Below are 18,466 nucleotides of genomic sequence, written 5' to 3'. Positions count from 1 at the left end.
CACAGAGCCAGCAAGTTTCACCTTCAAATTGCTCTTTGCTCAATTTTCATATTTATTTCTGACCAGTTTTTTTTTTTTTTTTTTTGAGACGGAATCTCGCTCTGTCGCCCAGGCTGGAGTACAGTGGCCGGATCTCGGCTCACTGCAGGCTCTGCTCTGGCCAGTTTTAAATTAGGCATCTGACAGTTTATTCCATCTGATCAAATCAAATTGATTTTTTTTTTTCTGTTGAAAAAAGGTTTAAAATATCTGAAGGTAGGCTACTATGTAAAAGAATCCATTTTCATATTTCCTCCGAAGTTTAGAGCAATACAGTTGTAATAGAAATGGAGAAGGGAGTAGGTAAGAAGTTTACTTTCTTTTTGTATCTTTTGCTTTGGAGAAAATGTTAGTGTATTTTTAGAAAAACTTGTTGTTGTTGTTGTTTTGATGTGTTTTACGTTCAGTTTTTTTCCATTTTAACTAATGTTCCTGTGAGTATAAAGGAGCCAAATGTTGCATTCATTTTTTTGACTATCAATAATAGGGATTCGGTGGCCTTGGTTTAAATATTTTTAAATTTAATTTAATTTTTAAAATACTTTTATATCAGGGGTACATGTGCAGGTTTGTTATATAGGTAAATAATGTGTTGCCAGGGTTTGGTTTATAGATTATTTTGTCACCAGGTAATAAAGCACGGTACCCAACAGGTAGTTTTTTTAGTCCTCACCCCCCTCCTGCCCTTCACCCTCAAGGAGGCCCTGGTGTCTGTTGGTCCCTTCTTGGTGTTCATGTGTACTCAATGTGAGTGAGAACATGAATTATTTGGTTTTCTGTTCCTGCGTTAGTTCACTTAGGATAACTGCCTCCATCTTCACCCATGTTGCTGCAGAGGACATGATGCTGTTCTTTTTTATGGCTGCGTAGTATTCCATGGTATATATGTACCACATTTTCTTTATCTTGCCTACCATTGATGGGCATCTAGGTTGATTCTATATCTTTGCTATTATGAATAGTGCTGTGATGAACATGTGCATGTGTCTTTTTTGAGATGGAGCCTCCTTCTGTTACCCAGGCTGAAGTATGGTGGCACGATCTCGGCTCACTGCAGCACCCTGCCTCCCAGGTTCAAGTGATTCTCCTGCCTCAGCCTCCTAAGTAGCTGGAATTACAGGCATGTGCCACCACACCCAGCTAATATTTTTGTATTTTTAGTAGAGACGGGGTTTCACCATGTTGTCCAGGCTGGTCTCGAACTGCTGACCTCAGGTGATCTACCCACCTCAGCCTCCCAGAGTGCTGGGATTACAGGCATGAGCCACCACACCCAGCTGTATGTGTCTTTATGGTAGAATGATTTATATTTCTTTGGGTATATACCCAATAATGGGATTGTTGGGTCAAATGATACTGCTATTTCAAGTTCTTTGATAAATCACCAAACTGCTTTCCACTGTGACTAATTTACATTCTCACCAGCAATGTATAAGTGTTGCCTTTTCTCTGCAACCTAACCAGATCTGTTATTTTTTGACGTTTTAATAAGAGCCTTTCTAACTGGTGTGAGGTAGTATCTCATTGCGGTTTTAATTTACATTTCTCTAATGTAAATCTTTAAAAAATTTTTCACATACATAATGTCAGACCTACAGAAAAACTGAAAAGTTGCAAGAATAGTACAAAGAATTCCCATGTACCCTTCACTTGGATTTTTCAAATGTTAATAATTTAAAACGATTTTTGTTGTGGGTCCCTAGTAGCTCTATGTATTTATGGGGCATGTGAAATATTTTGATACAGGCATATAATACATAATCACATCAGAGTAAATGGGGTATTCATCACCACAAGCATTTATTCTTTCTTTGTGTTACAGACAGTCCAATTATACTCTTGGTTATTTTTAAATGTACAATAAATTGTTGACTGTAGTCAACCTGTTATGCTATCAAATACTAGATCTTATTCTAGTTATTTTTTTGTACCGTTAACCATCCCTACTCCCTCCATCCCTACCACTACCCACACTACTTTTCCCAGCTGCTGATAACCATCATTCTACCATTTATCTCTGTGAGTTCAGTTGTTTTAATGTTTAGCTCCCACAAATGAGAACACACAAAGTCTATCTCTTTGTCCCTGGCTTATTTCACTTAATTTCTTTCATTTCCATCCATGTTGTTGCAAATAGCAAGATCTCATTCTTTTTTATGGCTGAATCGTTCTCCGTTGTGCATTTATACCACATTTTCTTTATTCATTTGTCTGTTGTTTGACACTGAGGTTGCTTCCAAATCTTGACTGTTGTAACTAGTGCTGTAATAAATATAATAGTGCAGATATCTCTGATACATTTGATTTCCTTTCTTTTGAGTATATACCTAACAGTGGTATTCCTGGATCATATGGTAGTTCTATTTTCAGGTTTTTATAGAACCTTCATACTATTCTCCATAGTGGTTGTACTAATTAACATTCCCACCAGCATTGTACAAGGGTTTCCTTTTCTCCACATCCTCACCAGCATTTGTTATTGCCTGACTTTTGGATAAAAGCCATTTTAACTGGGGTGAGGGGATATTTCATTGTAGTTTTGATTTGCATTTCTCTGATAATCAATGATGGTGAGCACCTTTTCATATACCTATTTGACATTTGTATGTATTCTTTTGAGAACTGTTTATTTAGACCTTTTGCCCATTTCAAAATCAGATCATTAGATAGTTTCCTATAGAGCTGTTTGAGCTCCTTGTATATTCATTATTATTCCCTTGTCAAATGGATAGTTTACAAATATTTTCTTCCACTCTGTGGGTTGTCTCTTCACTTTGTTGATTGTTTCCTTTCCTGTGAAAAGCTTTTTAACATGAAGTGATCCCATTTGTCCATTTTTGCTTTGGTTGCCTGTGCCTGTGGGTATTACTCAAGAAATCTTTGCCCAGACTAATATTCTGCAGAGTTTCCCCAATGTTTTCTTTTAGCAGTTTCATAGTTTGAAGTATTAGATGTAAGTATTTAATCCATTTTGATTTGATTTTTGTACATGGCAAGAGATAGAGGTCTAGTTTCATTCTTCTGCATATGTATATCCAGCTTTTCCAGCACCATTTATTGAAGACACTGTCCTTTTGCCAGTTTATGTTCTTGGCACCTTTGTTGAAAATGCATTTACTGTAGATGTATGGATTTATTATTGGGATATCTATTCTGTTCCATTGTTCTGTGTGTCAGAATAATTTTTATGCCAGTACCATGATATTTTGGTTACTATGACTCTGCAGTATAATTTGAAGTCGAGTAATGTGATTCCTCCAATTTTGTTGTTTTTGCTTAGGATAGCTTTGGTTATTGGGGTCTTTTGTGGTTCCAAATAAATTTTAGGATTGTTTCTATGAAGAATGTCATTGGTATTTTGATAGGGATTGCATTGAATCTGGGTACTATGGACATTCTAACATTTTAACAATATTGATTTTTCACATCTATGAATATCTTTCCAATCTTTCTTGTTTTGTGTGTCCCCTTCAATTTCTTGCATTGGTGTTTCACAGTTTTACTTGAAGATATCTTTCACTTTTTTGATTAAGTGTATTTCTGGGTATTTTATTTGTAGCTATTGTAAATGGGATTACTTTCTTGATTTTGACTGTTTGCTGTTGGCATATAGAAATGTTACTGATTTTTGTATGTTGATTTTGTATCCTGCAACTTTACTAAATTTGTTTATCAGTTATAATAGTATTTTGGTGACATCTTTAGGCATCTCCAAATATAAGGTCATATCATCTGCAAACAAAAATAATTTGACTTATTCCTTTTCAATTTGGATGCACTTTATTTCTTTCTCTTGTCTGATTACTCTAGCTAAGATTGCCAGTACTCTGTTGAATGACAGTGGTGAAAGTGGACATTCTTGTCTTGTTCCAGATCTTAAAGGAAAGGCTTTCAGTTTTTCCTCATTCAATATGATACTAGCTGTGGATCTGTCTTACATGGCTTTTATTATGTTGAGGTATGTTTCTTCTATTCCCAGTTTTTGAGGATTTTTATCATGAAGGGATGTTGACCTTTATCAAATGCTTTTTCAGCATCACTTGAAATAATTATATGTTTTTTTATTCCATTGATATGATGTATCACACTGATTTTTTCATATGTTGAACCATCCTTGCATTCCTGGGATAAATCCCACTGGGTCATGATGAATGATCTTTTTAATGTGTTGTTGAATTTGGTTTGCTAGTATTTTGTTGAGGATTTTTGTGTCAATGCTTATCAGGAATCTTGGCCTGTAGTTTGTTTTCTTTTTTTTTTTTTTTTTTTTTTCCTCTTTCTTCCTTTCTTCATTTCCTCCTTTTTCTTTTTCTTTTTTTTTTTTTTTTTGTTTGTTTGTTTGTTTGATTGATTTTGGTATCATGCCTCTTAGAATGACTTTGGAAGTACTCCCTCCTCCACTTTTTTTTTCTGGAATAATTTGAGTAGGATTAGCATTAGTTCTTCTTTAAATATTTAGTAAAATTCAGCAGTGAAGCCATGGAGTCCTTGGCTTTTCTTTGCTGGGAAACTTTTTACTGTTGCTTTGATCTCATTACTTGTTATTGGTCTGTTCAGGTTTTGGATTTCTTCATGGTTCAAGTTTGGTAGGTTTGTGTGTCTAGGAATTTATCCATTTCTTCTAGGTATATTATTGGTGTATAGTTGCTCATAGTAGCCTCTAATGATCCTTTGAATTTCTGGAATATTGGTTGTAATGCTTCCTTTTTCATTTTTATTTGGATTATGTCTCTTTTTTTCTTACTTGTTCTGGCAAATGTTTTGTTGATTTTGTTTATCTTTTCAAAAAACCTGTGCTTCATTTTGTTAATCATTTGTATTTTTAAAAATATGTTATGTTTCTGTTTTTGTTTGGTTTGGTTTTTTTGTTTGTTTTTGTTTTTGGTACAGACACGGTCTTGCTGTCTTGGCCAAGCTGGTCTTGAACTCTTGACCTCAATCCATCTTCCCACCTTGGCCTCCAAAATGGTGGGATTATAGACCTGAGCCACCATACCTGGCTGCTTTTATTTATTTATGCCCTAATTTCTTTTCTTCTACTAATCTTGTGTTTGGTTTGCTCTTGCTATTCTTGTTCTGTACGATGTCGTTAGGTTACTTGTTTGACGTTTTCAACTTTTTTGATGTAGGTACTTAGTGCTATGAACTTTCCTTTTAGTACTGTTTTCACTGTATTCCATAGGTTTTGGTATAATGTGTTTGCATTTTCATTTGTTACAAGAAATTTGTTACTTCATTGACCCACTGGTTATTCAAGAGCATATTGTTTAATTTCCATGCATTTGTGTAATTCTCAAAATTCTTCTTGTTGATTTCTAGTTTTATTCTATTGTGATCAGAGAAGGTCCTTGATATTATTTAATTATTTTTGAATTTTAAAATACTTGTTTTGTGGCCTAACATATGTTCTAGCCTTGAGAATGATCCATGTGCTGAGGAGAAAAATGTGTATTCTACAGCTGTTGGATGAAATGTCCTATAAATACCTATTAGATCAATTTGATCTATAGTGCAGATTGAGTGTGATGTTTGTTGATTTTCTGTGTGAATGATCTATCCAGTGCTGAAAGTGTGGTGTTGAAGTTTCCAGCTATTATTGTAATGGTGTCATTCTCTCTCTTTAGCTCTAACATTTGCTTTATATTTCTGAGTGCTCCAGTGTTGGGTGCCTATATATTTGCAGTTGTTATATCCTCTTAATGAATTGACTCCTTTGTCATTAAATAATGACCTTCTTTGTCTCTTTTTATAGTTTTTGACTTGAAATCTATTTTTGTCCGATATAAGTTTAGTTACTCCTCTTTTGGGGGTTTCCATTGTCTAATCTATAGACCTTATAAATATGTCATCATTTGTCCCAATAATATATTTTCTAACAAATGAAAATCAAGATTATGTATTGTGCTGTTATGTCTCTTTAATCTTTATCACTTCCTCTGTGTCTGTCTTTGTAGTTCATAATATTACATTTCTGAAACATTCAAGGGCAGTTATTTTGTAGGACGTCTCTCAATTTGGATTTGCCTGATATTTCCTTATGATTAGACTGAGGTAATATATTTTTTGCCTGAATGCCACAGAAATGATTTTTTGTTCTCCATATATCACATCAAGAGGCACATGTTGATTTGTTCCAGCTTTAACCTCCATCATGTGTTTGAGGTGGTATCTGCTAGGTTTCTCCACTATCAAGTTACCAATTTTTCCTTTTCAATTAGTAAGTATCTTGTGAGGAGTTATTTTGAGACCATATAAATATTCTGTTCTTTCTTATATATTCATCTGTTAATTTTAGCCTTGATGATTCTTGCCTGAATCAATTAGTATTTATATTGGTTGCCAAATAGTGATTTTAAAAAATTAATTTCTTTTACATTTATTAGTTCACTTTCTACCATAAAGAAGAGGTCTAATTTCTCTCTTGTTTATATCAGTGTAGACTTGTGAATATTTATTCTATGGGTTATAAATCTTTTTGCTAATTACATATTTTGATGCTCAAATTGTCTCAGACTTGTATGTATATATATACACACACACACACACACATACTACACATACACAGCTAAAATGTACACATACACTAACTGGTCTTTGCTTTTAATATAACTGATTCCTTTTCTCTGTTACACAGTAGAAATCCTGGAGCAGGTGTCATAGATTAAGAATTATATGTTCTAGTTCTGCTTATCCATTCACTAGTCATATGAAGTTGAACAAATCTCTTATATCCTCTATTTCAACTTTTTCTATGTAAAAAAAATTAGGAAATAAATGAAGGTGATCTTAAAGAAACTTTCATTTTTGAAATTCTATTATTTAATGAGTTAAAATGTTTGTAGTTATATTTTTGTAAAGTTTTCAGAGAAAGCACCTTAAAAAGAACTTCAAAGCCACAAAAATCATTAGAATTTAATTCTAGAAGGTACTTTAGAAATTATCTAAACTGTGGCTACTGCAACTAAGAAACTGAATTTTTAATTAGTTTAAATTTAAATAGGCACATGTGACTGGAGGCTACCCTACTGGACAGCACAGCTGTTGAGAATAAATGACATGCCCCATGTTACATGGGTCCTAGTGTCAAAAGCAAAGCAGGATCCCTTTGCATAGTGCGCACTCAAGTAAATTAAACCAGGCTAGGGAGGAGACAAGGGCACTGTGCAGGACACCTTACATTTATTTGATGTGCAGAAAAGACTGGACCATAACAAAGATCACTGGAAAACAGTCCATCCTGACTTGCCCCACAAGCTTTCTGCTCAATGCTATGCTTTCAAAAAAGAATGTACATGTGGAATTGGTAGTATCTAGGCAGAGAAAGAATACAAGATACAATTTGATGGTTTCATAGAATGTATGTTTCAGCAGAAAATGATGAAACATAAGTACCATCAAGAAGCAGCAGACTGGCCGGGCGCGGTGGCTCACGCCTGTAATCCTAGCGCTGTGGGAGGCCGAGGCGGGCGGATCACGAGGTCAGGAGATCGAGACCATCCTGGCGAACACGGTGAAATCCTGTCTCTACTAAAAATACAAAATAAATTAGCCGGGCGTGGTGGCGGGCGCCTGTAGTCCCAGCTTCTCCTGAGGCTGAGGCAGGAGAATGGCGTGAACCCGGGAGGCGGAGCTTGCAGTGAGCCGAGATCGCGCCACTGCCCTCCAGCCTGGGCGACAGAGCGAGACTGCGTCTCAAAAAAAAAAGGAAACAGCAGATTGCGCTCATAAAGGAAGGGACGTATACCCGCTTCACTGCCACGTGGGCAAGGAGGATCCTGCCCCGAGTAGAGCTGCTGATGATGGCTAAAGGCTGATTTTCATGTTCTCTCTTCTCCTTTGGGAAGATTGTGTATTGAAAACCTCTTTGTCAAAGCATATAAAAATAAAGGATTCCTCCATCCTGAAAAAATAAAAATAAAAATTAACTAAACCAACTTTCTCATATACCTTTCATAACTGATTATAATTTTTGATACTAAAACTCTGGCATATTAACTTTGTAGCAGATTATTTAAATCACAGGAGGTTGAACACGATGTTGTTTAGCAGTATGTTTATTACATTTAAAAGAAAGTTTAAAGATCAACACATCAAGAAGGCTGATCTGCTCTCAGTAGTTAATAGTAAGAGCTCTAATCTGAGAGTTTATATAACTTGTTTTCAGTAGAGATGCTTTTGTTAGAGAATCTACAGTACTACTGGCAACATTTATATTAAAATGATAATATATTCTCCAAAAATGTTAATTCTCTTGTATGTTCAATTATATAATTTATGTTTACAACCTTTTTATAAATGCTATACCAAGATTTGTGTTTGCTTTTAATAAGAATATGCAATACATTTAGATAGTAACTCACCTACAGTGTTGGTAAGAGAGTAAACTGGTAAAAACTGTCAGGAAATTATTTTGGGTGCTAGGTATTAAAGCCCTAAAGCTATTCCTACTTTTGACTTACTGATTCCCCTTGCAATCTAATCTGCAGTTAAAGATTTATGTATAAAGTCATAGCAAAAATTGAAATAACTTGAATGTACAGAAGGTGAACATACCTAGTATATTTGGTACATCTATGAAGAGTTTTTATTGACATGGAAAGTAATTATAAAAATTTTAGATTGGCCGGGTATGATGGCTCATGCATGTAATCCCAGACTTCGGGAAACTGAGGCGGGCAGGTTGCTTGAGGTCAGGAGTTCAAGACAAGCCTGGCAACATAGCAAAACCCCATCTCTACCCAAAATACAAAAATTAGCCAAGCATAGTGGTGTGCACCCGTGGTCCCAGCTACCTGGGAGGCTGAGGTGGGAGGATCACTTGAGCCCAGGGGGAGATTGCCATGAGCTGAGATCGTGCCACTGCACTCCAGCCTGGGTGACAGAACAAGATGCTGTCTCACACACACACACGTTTTAGACTGACATGCAGCATAGAAGACAATATTTATATAATAAACTATGTAAAATATAGAGAGACAGTGTGATTACATCTTTGTCACACTGTCACAGATTTTACCTTTTTGATGCGTCTTCTTTTCTTTCTTGATTCTTTTCCTCACACTTGTTTGGTGCTCAGGCCGCTCTGTTGCAGTAGTACTCAGCCAACTGCCAGGTGTCATCCAGTCCATTAACAAGCGCTGTTGGCTCTACCTCCAAAGTATCACAGTTGTCTACTTATGTCCATTTCTGGTCCAAACCACATCTGCTGTCTCCCCAGATTATGACGTCAGTGACTGAACTGGGCTCACTGCTCTACACTCGCCCCTGCCATGTGCAGCCTGACCTCCAGTCAGTCTCTACACAGCAACAAGTCACCTTTTAGACTAATAGGACAGATTTTGGCACTCTTCTCCTTAAAGCCTTTTATCTGCCAAAGGTTGCCCATTGGTGTTAATATAAAATCTTTAATATGAACTACAATTCCCTGCATTTGTTCTTTCTCACCACTTTTTAACCCAGAGTGACTTTCTTTCCACCCTCTGAATATTCATTTTCACTCTAGCCTCAGGGTCTTTGACCTTACTCATCCCTCTGTCTGAAGCACTAATTTCTTACTGGGTCCTCTTTAACCTGTACTGCTACTTCCTCAGAGAGGCCCTCCCTGACCACCCCCACAAACATCTCCCACCCCCAATATTGTTTTTTTCATAATATTGATCTGATTTATTAACCTGTTCTCTCATATATTATCTGTCTCCATCCAGTGGATGTAAGAGTCTTGAAGAACAGCTCCTGGAACACAGCAGGCATTTGATAAATGAGAGACACTAGTAAATGAATCACTGCCATCAATCAGGATGAAGCAATAAGGGTTCTCTTTGGCAAAATATATCACAATTCTTTTTAAATGTTCCTAACCAAAGATTTAGCAATTCCTCTTGAGGAATTTACCCTTCAGACATTGATAAAGTTTGCACAGCTCTGTAGGCAGCCTTGCTTTATAACATTGAAAAACTGGAAACAGTCTAATTTTGGGAATCTGCTACATAAGTTAGTGCTTCCCTACAATTCAATATTATACAGCCATTAATAAAGGCATTTTAGAAACATACTTTTTACATGGAAGATGTCAGATATCAAACAGATTCTAAAATAGTTTTACATGGAAGATCCCATTTTTATATTATATACATGTACATATTTATACTTTAAAAAATCTACAAGAACAGATACTAAAATATTTAAAGCAGTTATGTCTGAACTTTGAGATTGCAGCTTGTTATTATATACCAGTGCCACTGGAATTGACTCATACTGGAAGGTAGGCCGTTGCAGTTCAGGCGTTTCTTGAGCTATACACAAAGCCTTTCAGGGACTAAACAGATGAGTGTGATAACCCTCTCCTCCTGTGGTAATGCTGTTAGTGTTAGCCACAATGTGTTTGTGGCTTCTATAGAGAGAAGACAAGCACTTCTGTTTGGGAGAACTGAGATGTACTTTAGGGAGGGTGAGGGCATGTACCTTGGCTCTTGATGTGTTTGGAAGATTTAACAGAGATGATTGAAGAGACATTTCAGGTGGAAAGAAGAGCCAGCATGAAAGAAGGAAATAGACAAGGAAATCATGAGGCATGTTAAAGGAATAGCAAGTACACACATTCTGTAAAACCATGGGATATCTGGGAATGGGAAATAATTCTTGAAAAGTAGAAGGAAAGACATTGCAGTGACCTTGATTTAGTGGGCACTTGGAAGATATGATTTGAGCAGGGGAATGATGAGCTACTTGAGCTGTTTTTGTTTTGTTTTGTTTTGTTTGTTTTGTTTTTTAAGGGAGACTAATCTGACAAGTTATAGGAATGAGTTGGTAGGCTAAAGCTGGAAGCAAAGTGGTAATGCTGGTTTGAGCCTAGGCTGTCAAGTAGGCTGCATGCAAATTAGGTTATAAGGAAGAATTTCTTCTTTTGGGTATATTAGACTTGACTTTTTTCTTCCCTCTATTCCCCAGTTTCATTGTGGCATTACTGGCTGCTACTCACTAAGGAGAGTGTATTATCTAGGGCTAGTGGTTGGGAGCAATGAGTGAAGTTCATAGCCTGGGATATACCTAAAAGGAAACATCAAATTATGTGTGTTTTTTAAAGTCAAAGATATTTTGTCCAAGAGTTTCTTATACATACGGATAATGTATTTTTGTTCCCTGTGATGACACAGGTATTTTAGCCCCGTATTCTGAAGGCAAATAACTGAAAGATTACATTGGTTTGGTTTAAGGAAATTAACAAATGTCCCTTCTGAAAGTAGGTCAAGTTCCTTATTTTAATTTCTAATCTAACATAGGACTCCAGCTGTCAGGCTCTCCCATTAATCCTCTGTATCAGTGAAATCCTCTCTGAAATACTTTGTAATTAATTTGTAGAAATTAACAGGAAAAGGTAGCGAGTTCAGATAATATTTGACTACAAGTTTCCCATGTGAAAGGGGACAATTAAATCTTTGAGCTGTTGTAAAAAAAAAATGGTTGAGAAATAGTATTTTGGCAGAAATTCTTTCCGTTGAAAGAAGCAATTGACTGTTGCTAGAAAGAGTCTAGCGTTTGACTCTTCCCGGGTTTCAGCCCCAATAATCCAGACTGGGCAACCTGATTTTGCTGCAATGTTCCATAAGAACTTTTGCTTCAATCATAAACATTTAAAAGTGGCTTCATTGTAATTATCCCTAAACCAGTATGAGTCTCACAAGTGCCACAGGAAAGCCAGTCATAGCTAGTGATATGCCTGTAGTAAGGGTAGGAAGAAGAGTGGGAAGGCTTGATTACAGGCAGAGTAGAAAAGTATTAATATAGAAAATAAAAGTATCTCTTGTTATAGTTTTGTCTGCTTTTGTGAGGTTTAGATGTTTCTGCAATTTGAGGATTGCGTGCAAGATTCCAGGGTAATGTAAATGCAGATTTTGAGAAACAATCACATGCAGGGTACGTTGGTAACTGAATCAAGTGAATGTCTCCTAAATAAACAGCATGGGTAGCTTTTGTCACTGTCCAAGGTACTATAAATCTTGGGCTTAAAAAAAAAAACCCAGCAACTTCCTTTTCCAGCATCTTGAAGAGTGTGTCCTCTAGAGACTCTCTAAAGGAAAAAGGAAAGAGAATAAGATAACTGTTGAGAAGGAAAGTAAAACCTGAGTGCCAGATTACATTGTAAATGTTGAAAGCAAACAAAAACCCTCCAAAAGCTCCACTTACTACTTTTCAAACACAAAAGCAATGGCAAATAAAGAACTACGATTAAGAAGGGAGTCCAGAGCAAGTGATGTGCTGCAGTACTCCTGGGCTGCCATTGGAATTTGAGACAATTCAGATGTGTTCAAGTAAGACCTCCCGTGATCATAATCAGCTTGGAGCAAATGATAGCCTGGGTGAACAGGGTCCTTTAATAACGTATATTATATGTGTGCTTTTAGCTTTTCAATTTTTCAGCAAAAAAAGCACCATCTTCTTTATAAAATGAATCTCTGCTTTTACTTTTCTATAACCATAAATAAAACATAAGTGAAATCTGTTTCTCAGAATTTGCCTCTTAAAATAACAATAGCCAAGTTCCCTGGCATTTATGTTAGATAAACACAATTCTACCAAACACCAAGAGTTTAAACTGTACCATTTTGATAATGATGATAACGACATTTAGTATATGTGATTCTAGTGTAAAATATGTGAAACTCTGCAAGGAAAAAAATTTTAAATTCTTGTAAATAATGAGAATACACTGTAAGTGCATTTTTTTTTTTTCCAGAGGAAGTGCTTAGCCTATCCATATGCTTTCAGTTATCTGGTAGAACAACTAGATCTTCATCTTTTCATTTTTACGTTCACTATCACACACACACAAAAACGCACACACACACACCTTCTACTCCTGCCGCCTCTGATGTATTCTAAGGAATACAAAAGAATGCAGGAGGACACAATTCTTTGTGGAATAAAGCTTTGTTGAAAGCAAGCAGAGGAGGGTGGGGAAAATGAGATGTTGGCCAAAGGGTACAAAATCTCAGGCAGGATGACTAAATTCTGGAAACCTAATGTGCAGCATGGTGACTATAATTAACAATACTATATTGTATACCTTGAATTTGCTAAGAGAGTAGATCTTGTGTTCTTACCACACACACAAAATGAGAACTATGGGAGGTGATGGAAGCGTTAATTAACTTGATTGTGGTAATTGTTTCATAGTGTATATGTAGAGCACATCATTATGTTGTACACCCTAAACAGATACAATTGTTATTTGCCAATTATACCTCAGGAAAGCTGGGGAGGAGACAATAAGCAGGAATACTACTGCATATCTCATAACCTCATGGAATTCTTGCTGCAACTTCAGAGTTCCTGTTTTACAAAAACCAGTTTCTCTATTAGTAGCCAAAAGCTAAGAGGGAGAAACAGGAAAGAAGAAAGAACAAAAAAGAGCAAGGTGTCAGATTGCAGATTTGATGAGAGAGAATCGGAAAGGATGTGAACAGCCTCCACGTGTTACTAGGGCAAGACAAGGCTTTCTTCAGTTTCAAGGGTAGCAACATAGCCTTAAGAATGGAGGAAAGAGCTGTTGAATCATGAACTTGACTAGAGAGCAGGGTTAGAACGACTCTGAAGAAAGCAAGTAGGCAATGAATTCATGCACAAAAGGGGAGGATGTGGACCCGCAGAGTTCTCCCTGAACTCCTCTGTAGTCAAGTTTATAATTCGCCAACTCCCATTACAAAATGTTTATTGTATTTTATATTTGTTAGGGATTATTGTGTGATCTTGACTTGAACCAATTTTTATTTCCCCTTGATTTCCATTTCTTTACATTAAATTGTAAGCTATCACTTTGGGCTTCATCCATCTGCCAGTATCCAGCACTGATGTCGTTTTGCTATATAGTATATTGAAAATGAAACCAGGCCAGGCGCAGTGGCTCATGCCTGTAATCCCAGCACTTTGGGAGGCTAACACAGGAGGATTGCTTGAGCCAGGAGTTCAAGACCAGCCTGGGCAACATGGCAACATGGCAAAACCCTTTCTCTACCAAAAAAAAAAAAAAAAAAAAAAAAGCTGGGCATGGTGGCATGCTCCTGTGGTCCCAGCTACTCGACAGGCTGAGATGGGAGGATCACTTGAGCCCAGGAGGCAGAGGTTGCAGTGAGCCAAGATCACACCACTGCACTGCAGCCTCGGTGACAGAGTGGGACCTTCAAAGAAAGAGAGAGAGAGAGAGAGAGAGAGAGAGAGAGAGAAAGGAAAGAGAAAGCAAGCAAGAAAGAAAGGAGGGAGGGAGGAAGGAAGAAAAGGAAGCCAGGGAGGGAGGGAGGGAAAGAAAGAAAGAAAAGAAAAGAAAAGAGAATGAAACCAAAAGTGGGGTGATAAGCTGATACCTTAATCTTGAGAAAATACCAAGAATGATTTAGGATCATGCCTGTTTCTACGACAGTGACTGTGCAGTGTACAGTTTAAGATAATGCGTAATTGACAGTACCCACTGCTGCATGCACTGGGACCAAGAAATTGGCTTGAGCCGCTTGTCATATACAAAAACCTTTATTCTCTTTTCTCTCTTGTTGGCATTCAGCTGTTTTTCTGGATGAATTCACCACCATTTAGTTTAAAAAAAAAAACAAAACTGTTTTTCCTAAGGGAAGAGTGGTGCACTGTCTCCACACAATGTCCTCTGTCTTTCCCTGCCTTTCTTCTCTCCTTGTGGTACCAGTCATTTCCCATCAGCAGGCAGCACTGGCCTGAATGCCTTTGTTGCTCGGAAGTGAGAAGTCACCTCCTTACTTAGAGGGAGGGTAGATGCTACAGTGGAACATAGTGCAGCCAGTTCCCGACTTAGGAGTTTTCAGCTTTATGATGGTGTGAAAGCCATAGGCATGCAGTACAAAACACACTTTGAGTACCCATACAACAATTCTGTTTTTCACTTCGGGTACAGTGTTAAATAAATTACATGAGATACTCAACACTGTATTATAAAATAAGCTTTGTGTTAGATGGTTTTGCCAACTGTAGCCTAATGTCAGTGTTCTTAGCACATTTAAGGTAGGCTAGGCTAAGCTATGATATTCAGTAGGTTAGGTGTATTAAATGCTTTTTCAACTTACAATATTTTTAACTTATAATGGGCTTATCAGGACATAACCCCATTGTAAGTTGAGCAGCATCTGTATAGGGATTAAGAGTCTGCCACTTAACATCTTCAACAGTTCCTCTGTATCTCAGAGTTTCCTCATCTGTAAAACTGGCGTCATAATAGGGTTATTGTGAGAGTAGACTAGTTCATCTGTGCAAAAGCCCTTAGAATAATATCTGACACATAATAGATGATCAATAAGTTTCAGCTGCCACCCACAACAAAGAATTATTCAGTCTAAAATGTCAGTATCAGTACCATAAGAAGGATAAAAAGAAAAAAAAAGTCAGTAGTACCAAGGTGGAGAAGCCGTGCACACGAGGTGTTGCCCATGTCTATATAGACTACTTTTGAAAATGGAGTGGATGGGGAGTGGTGGTCATACCGTCTGATGCTGGGTCCCTGGGGCTGTAGGGGTGGTGCTGGGCTGGATCTGGCACTCCACTGGCTCCTCCTAAGGAGTCTGTAGTTCCAAGGGTATTAACAAGGTTAGTTGCCAAGTCCAGTGCCCGCGTTTGATCCTCACACGTCTTAGAAACCATGAGTGGCCAGTCTCTTTTTTGGGTCAGGTCCAGCTGCTCAAAGGGGCTAGTTCAGAGGGGTTTGGCAGGTTTTATTTTCTTCTAAAAATTGTGTTTTCCTTTTCACATTGGGCCCACTGCTCACCCAAACTCATTAGGTTAATTGGTTTTAATCAAAGTGTTTTGGCCCCCAGGTCACATGTTTTTAAATGCTATGAGGGCAGGGCAAGGATTTAACCTGATCCTTTCTCCTCGGTTCCCACTCTATGACCCTAAACAAAAAGCCCTTTTAAAGATAATCCCAAGTCAAAAGTGTGGTAGTCATGTTGAGTTCACAGTTTACAATGCAATATATCACTGACTAAAAAAAAGATAAACTCCGAGGACCAATATTTAACGTATATAGAAATAACTTCTAAAACTTTAGCATTTAAATTCACTACTTCTTCCTCTCCCCTGTGAAAGCCTTCAGAATTATTCAGAACTTGCTAAAAGCAAGTCAAGTTTTTGGACCTTCTGAACAGGGCACCTAAACGTCATTCCATACACTTTCTCAGTGACTGCGTGTCTGTTCTCAGCACTGAAGGGAGAACAGAGGCCACTCTGCCTGACTGATCTTAAATGATCGCCTTTTTCAGATGCTTTTAGTATGGGAACAAAATCAGCCATAACCCTCAGGGTTTTAAATGACATTGTTAATGCATCAGGAAGCCCAAAGACAGAAAGTCTGGAGAAGTAGTATGTAATATTTAGATGATTTTGGTAAACAATTAAGTTTTTAATGTATGTTTAATGTGCATTCTGTTTGGGGTCTCTGAGTTTGAATCCCTGAGACTGAGCTGATGTTTAGCAACCATTTCTTAACCAGGAAAAGCCTCCCCTACTCCCAGCCCATAGCCATTTGAGCTTCACTGGCTTTTTTGAACAGACGCCTTTCCCAGTTTTTGCTTGGTTCAGTGAACACGGTTACTGTTTAAAAACAGTGGCTGTCGAGTCGTATGTCTCACCACCCTTTGCTCTCCTCCTGAGCTACCTCACGCTGTGTGAGAGATAATACTTAGCATGATTAAACGGCCCCTTCACTGATATTTGGTCTTTGCCTGGCTGAGGGACGCAAAGCAAGAAGAGGGAGACATGCAGATATGTTGCAGGATATTCAAGAAAGAAGGATTTTAGCATGGAAGGCACTAAACTGGACTGTAAGTTCTTGGGCTCAAAATGTGTCTTGAAAACCTTAATAAGGACATTCAGTAATCAGGCAATCTTTACATCCGTTTTGACAAATTAATACTTGTAACAAGTGGAAGTACAGAGTAGGAAATCTAATAGAACTTTTTTTTTTTTTAATCATTGTTTTCATGTCCTTAGAAAAAGGAGTGGGAATTTAATTAAATAAAATGATATTTGCTATATAAACTATGGATTTATACTTCTGCCTTCATGTCCTAGAGCCGTGTGATAGTTTCCTTGAAAATTAAAGGCAAACCATCATCATTCTCTATTTTCCATATTTCTTTCTTTTTTTGACAAAAACAAAGTGAGAAGCTGAACAGTAGCAAACTAGACAAACATAGACAATTATGCTGCTGTCCAAAAAAAATTTTCAGTATATAATTTATTGATAATTTCTTAGCCCTCTTAATATTTGTGTCTAGATCAGATCGGGGTTTTTGAAAAAATACACCTCTATTTAGAGAGGTGTATTTGGGGAGTGCTGTTGTTTGCTTATTAAAAAGAAAGATCACATCTTGCCTACTTATTGCTTTTTTTATTTTGTTTTGTTTTTTATCAGAAACATTATTTGTGCTGCCCAGTTATGTCTTCCCTTACCAGAATGCTCTCATTTTCATGTTATGTAAACAGTGAGTCACACATAGGCTTTACAGAGAAAATACAGGCATTGGAACTTTATAAACTACATTTCAGGGAGTAACTTTTATCACTTTATTTTCTTTTCTAGAAGTTTCTTTATGTAGATGTTCTATCAAGTTTAAATTTTAGAATAATAAAGCTGCCTTAATCACTAAATTATTTGCCTTTTAAAAGCATAAATCTTCATTTTCACAGATAACATTTGCAAATTTGTGTTATAAAAACATACCTCCTACATCTGATGTAGGAAAGATATGTAAGATATATAGTTGCCAGTATCCAGTAACTGTTAGAAGATGGGTTAGTGTGAATTAAGTGGTTTGCTTTTGGTCCGGGCAACATATTAGAAATACCTTTGGGGTTGGATCTGAATTTGTCTTTTAGCTGTGACATTTACTAGTTCTGTGATTTCAGACAGGTTATTTATATTCTGTAACTGTGTCAATATCATTAAACAATGGAATAATCTCAAATGTTCAGGGTTGTATATACATTCAAGAAGAGTAAAAATGCCTTGCCTAGTATTTGATCGGCTAACTGACTTTCCTTTTTTTTTTTTCTTTTTTTGCACTTAATGATTCTGTTTTATGGAGACGTATCTTTCTTTGCAGAAAGCATGTTTACATATGTTTTCAAGCATTAGTATAAGACATAGTTGATGCATAAGCACTGAATTTCATTATCATTTGAATGTGATAAAATAGGATTGCTTCTATCAGATGAAATAGAGGTTACTCAGTAAGAAAACTGGATAAATGTCCAATAGAGAAATTTAAAATTGAAAGGAGAATTTTTTAAAAATCCAGATAATTGGTCAAAAACTCCTAGATAAGTGGCTTTAAAATACTCAATTTTTGTATGATTGATTTGGGTCCTAGTTTTCCAATTTCCTGCAAAAGTAGAGAACATAGAAGCTGCATGT

General features: G+C 36.9%; 1 protein-coding gene across 6 annotated transcripts in view; it reads left to right on the top strand.

Annotated features, from left to right (window-relative positions):
• Positions 1-18,466, top strand: part of MAP7 (microtubule associated protein 7) — a 210,021-nt gene that overhangs the window by 68,423 nt on the left and 123,132 nt on the right. The window contains exon 1 of one of the 6 annotated variants that reach the window (XM_077999447.1): positions 16,561-16,871. The exons of 4 other annotated variants lie outside the window; for them this stretch is intronic. In XM_077999447.1, the coding sequence (XP_077855573.1) occupies positions 16,850-16,871 (22 nt within the window). In that variant the 5' untranslated portion in view covers positions 16,561-16,849. Of the gene's footprint in view, positions 1-16,560; positions 16,872-18,466 lie in introns of those variants that run through there. One more of the 6 variants, XM_077999449.1, reaches the window with a different exon arrangement.

The sequence above is a fragment of the Macaca mulatta genome, chromosome 4, assembly GCF_049350105.2.
Source record: "Macaca mulatta isolate MMU2019108-1 chromosome 4, T2T-MMU8v2.0, whole genome shotgun sequence".
NCBI lineage: Eukaryota > Metazoa > Chordata > Mammalia > Primates > Cercopithecidae > Macaca > Macaca mulatta.
Note: the sequence above shows the minus strand (reverse complement) of the source record. Positions and strands in the feature narration are given on the sequence as shown.